We start from the raw sequence: 1,662 nt of genomic DNA, 5'->3' as shown, positions 1-1,662 counted from the left end.
GGTCTTTGGGGGCTTCCCGTCAAGCAGCTCCATCCAGGTGGCTGCAAAAATGGCCTCTTTGGAGTGGAGCAGCAGAGCTGCAGGCCTTGCGCTCGCTCAGGGAAGGCACCCAGGTGGCCTCTTTGCCCCCTACAAATATGGGGCTGTGCTGGGCTACTGCTCTGCGATTTGAGTAGAGCAATTAATGCCAACTCTCCAAGTGTTGCCAGCTGTGGGCAACCCAGACTGTGGTGCCATCCAAACCACACTTGTCAGTGAGAAGGACCTGGGGAAGCTGCTCAAAAGCTTTGCTGCCTTCCTTTGTGGGGGAAGTGGATGAAACAGAGTCTCCTAGATTCAAAATGCCAGCCTCTCCTGCAGGAGCTGCCCAGAGAGAGGCAAACCATTGGGGCGCCCTTTCAAAAGCCCAGAGAGAGAAAGAAGAGGTGCCCAGGGCCCTTCCAGTTAGGGGGTGCAGCAGTTCAGCCCCTTCGTTTCCTTACCGGGTCGCCTCCCAATCCTTTTCTGGGATTTCCCACGAGCTACGCACCAACCAGGTTGTCCTCAGCTGTTCCTTTCCGTTCTCGTCCACCAGACACTGGCCCACAATGATGGCGGTGGATCCTGTCAGATCAAAGTTGGGGGGCCGATATATTTCGCATAAAGACCCCCACTCACCGATGCTACCTTTAGATTGTGAATGTTTTATAGGCTCCAAAATATTTGGGCATCTCCATCTGATGGGCGGGGGGAAGGAGGGAGGACATTCAGTGAAAGAATCTGCAAGAGGCAGATCTCAGGAAGGGGAGATCCACTTGATTCCTTCTTCTCGTTCTATTTGCTTCCACAAGAAAGACTGAGTGGCTCTACCATAGAAGTTCCCGCTGAAGGTGAAGGCGAAGATGGGCTGGCGCCCCTCGTGCTGGATGCCCTGCAGCGGCAATGGAAAGACGTGTATGGAGTACCGCAGTCGTGCCGTATTGAAGACGCCGCTGAACACCCCCGTGTCACTGACGTTCTTGATCTGCATGGTGCTGAGCAGGTCATTCTGCCAGGTGCCGGTCAGGGAGCACTAAAAAAGAGCGGGAGAGGGGAGAAAAGCGTGTCAGGGTGATAGCCAAGCCCAGGTGTCCAACAGGTAGAGACTCTCCATTCTCTCCGGGGAATCTGAAAACACCCGCTGCTCACACGTGCCCGATCCCCGGGCTGCCCACGCCGCGTCGGGCTGAGAATGGCGGCCATCCCAAAGTCCGTCGGTCGAGGCGCCTGCCAGACCGCGTCCGGGACGACACCCCGCGGGCGGATCGCTCTGCCAGCAGCGCAGCGAGCGAGAGTATCAGCCCCGCCGGCAGGCTGCGAAGCCGCGGCCGAGCACGGAGAAGGACACGCTCGGCCGACTGTCTGTCGGAGACCGAGGGCCTCTTAGCGCGACGGCACCGGTGCGATCAACCCCGAGGAAGCGGCACCCTCTGCGCAGCCCCCCCCGGCTCCCACCAGCTGCTCCTGCCGCCCACCCGAGCAGAGGCTGGTGTGTGTGTGGGGGGGGGGGGCTTTCCACACGGGCGGCTGGGACCCTCCGCCTCCCACCCCGCATCTGACCTCCGAGTTTTGGGGTTCGGCAAAGGTTCCCGAGCAGCCGAGCAGGAAAGCGAGGAGCCCCAGAGCTGCCAGGCCAATCGCCAT

The 1,662-nt window shown here is 59.8% G+C and overlaps 1 protein-coding gene across 1 annotated transcript; it reads right to left on the bottom strand.

The window, feature by feature from the left end:
- Window positions 1-482: 482 nt before the first annotated feature.
- On the bottom strand, window positions 483-1,662 carry LOC107298811 (avidin-related protein 1-like; the record flags this gene model as incomplete). The annotated part of the gene is made up of 3 exons (XM_015828173.1): window positions 1,579-1,662; window positions 850-1,051; window positions 483-603 (listed from the first exon to the last, which is right to left on the bottom strand). Coding segments are annotated over exons 1-3 (407 nt in total), but the record flags the coding sequence as incomplete, so codon positions are not given.

The sequence above is a fragment of the Protobothrops mucrosquamatus genome, unplaced genomic scaffold (genome assembly GCF_001527695.2).
Source record: "Protobothrops mucrosquamatus isolate PMUCROS unplaced genomic scaffold, P.Mucros_1.0 scaffold4297, whole genome shotgun sequence".
Taxonomy (NCBI): domain Eukaryota; kingdom Metazoa; phylum Chordata; class Lepidosauria; order Squamata; family Viperidae; genus Protobothrops; species Protobothrops mucrosquamatus.
This window is presented reverse-complemented; position numbering and strand designations above follow the sequence as displayed.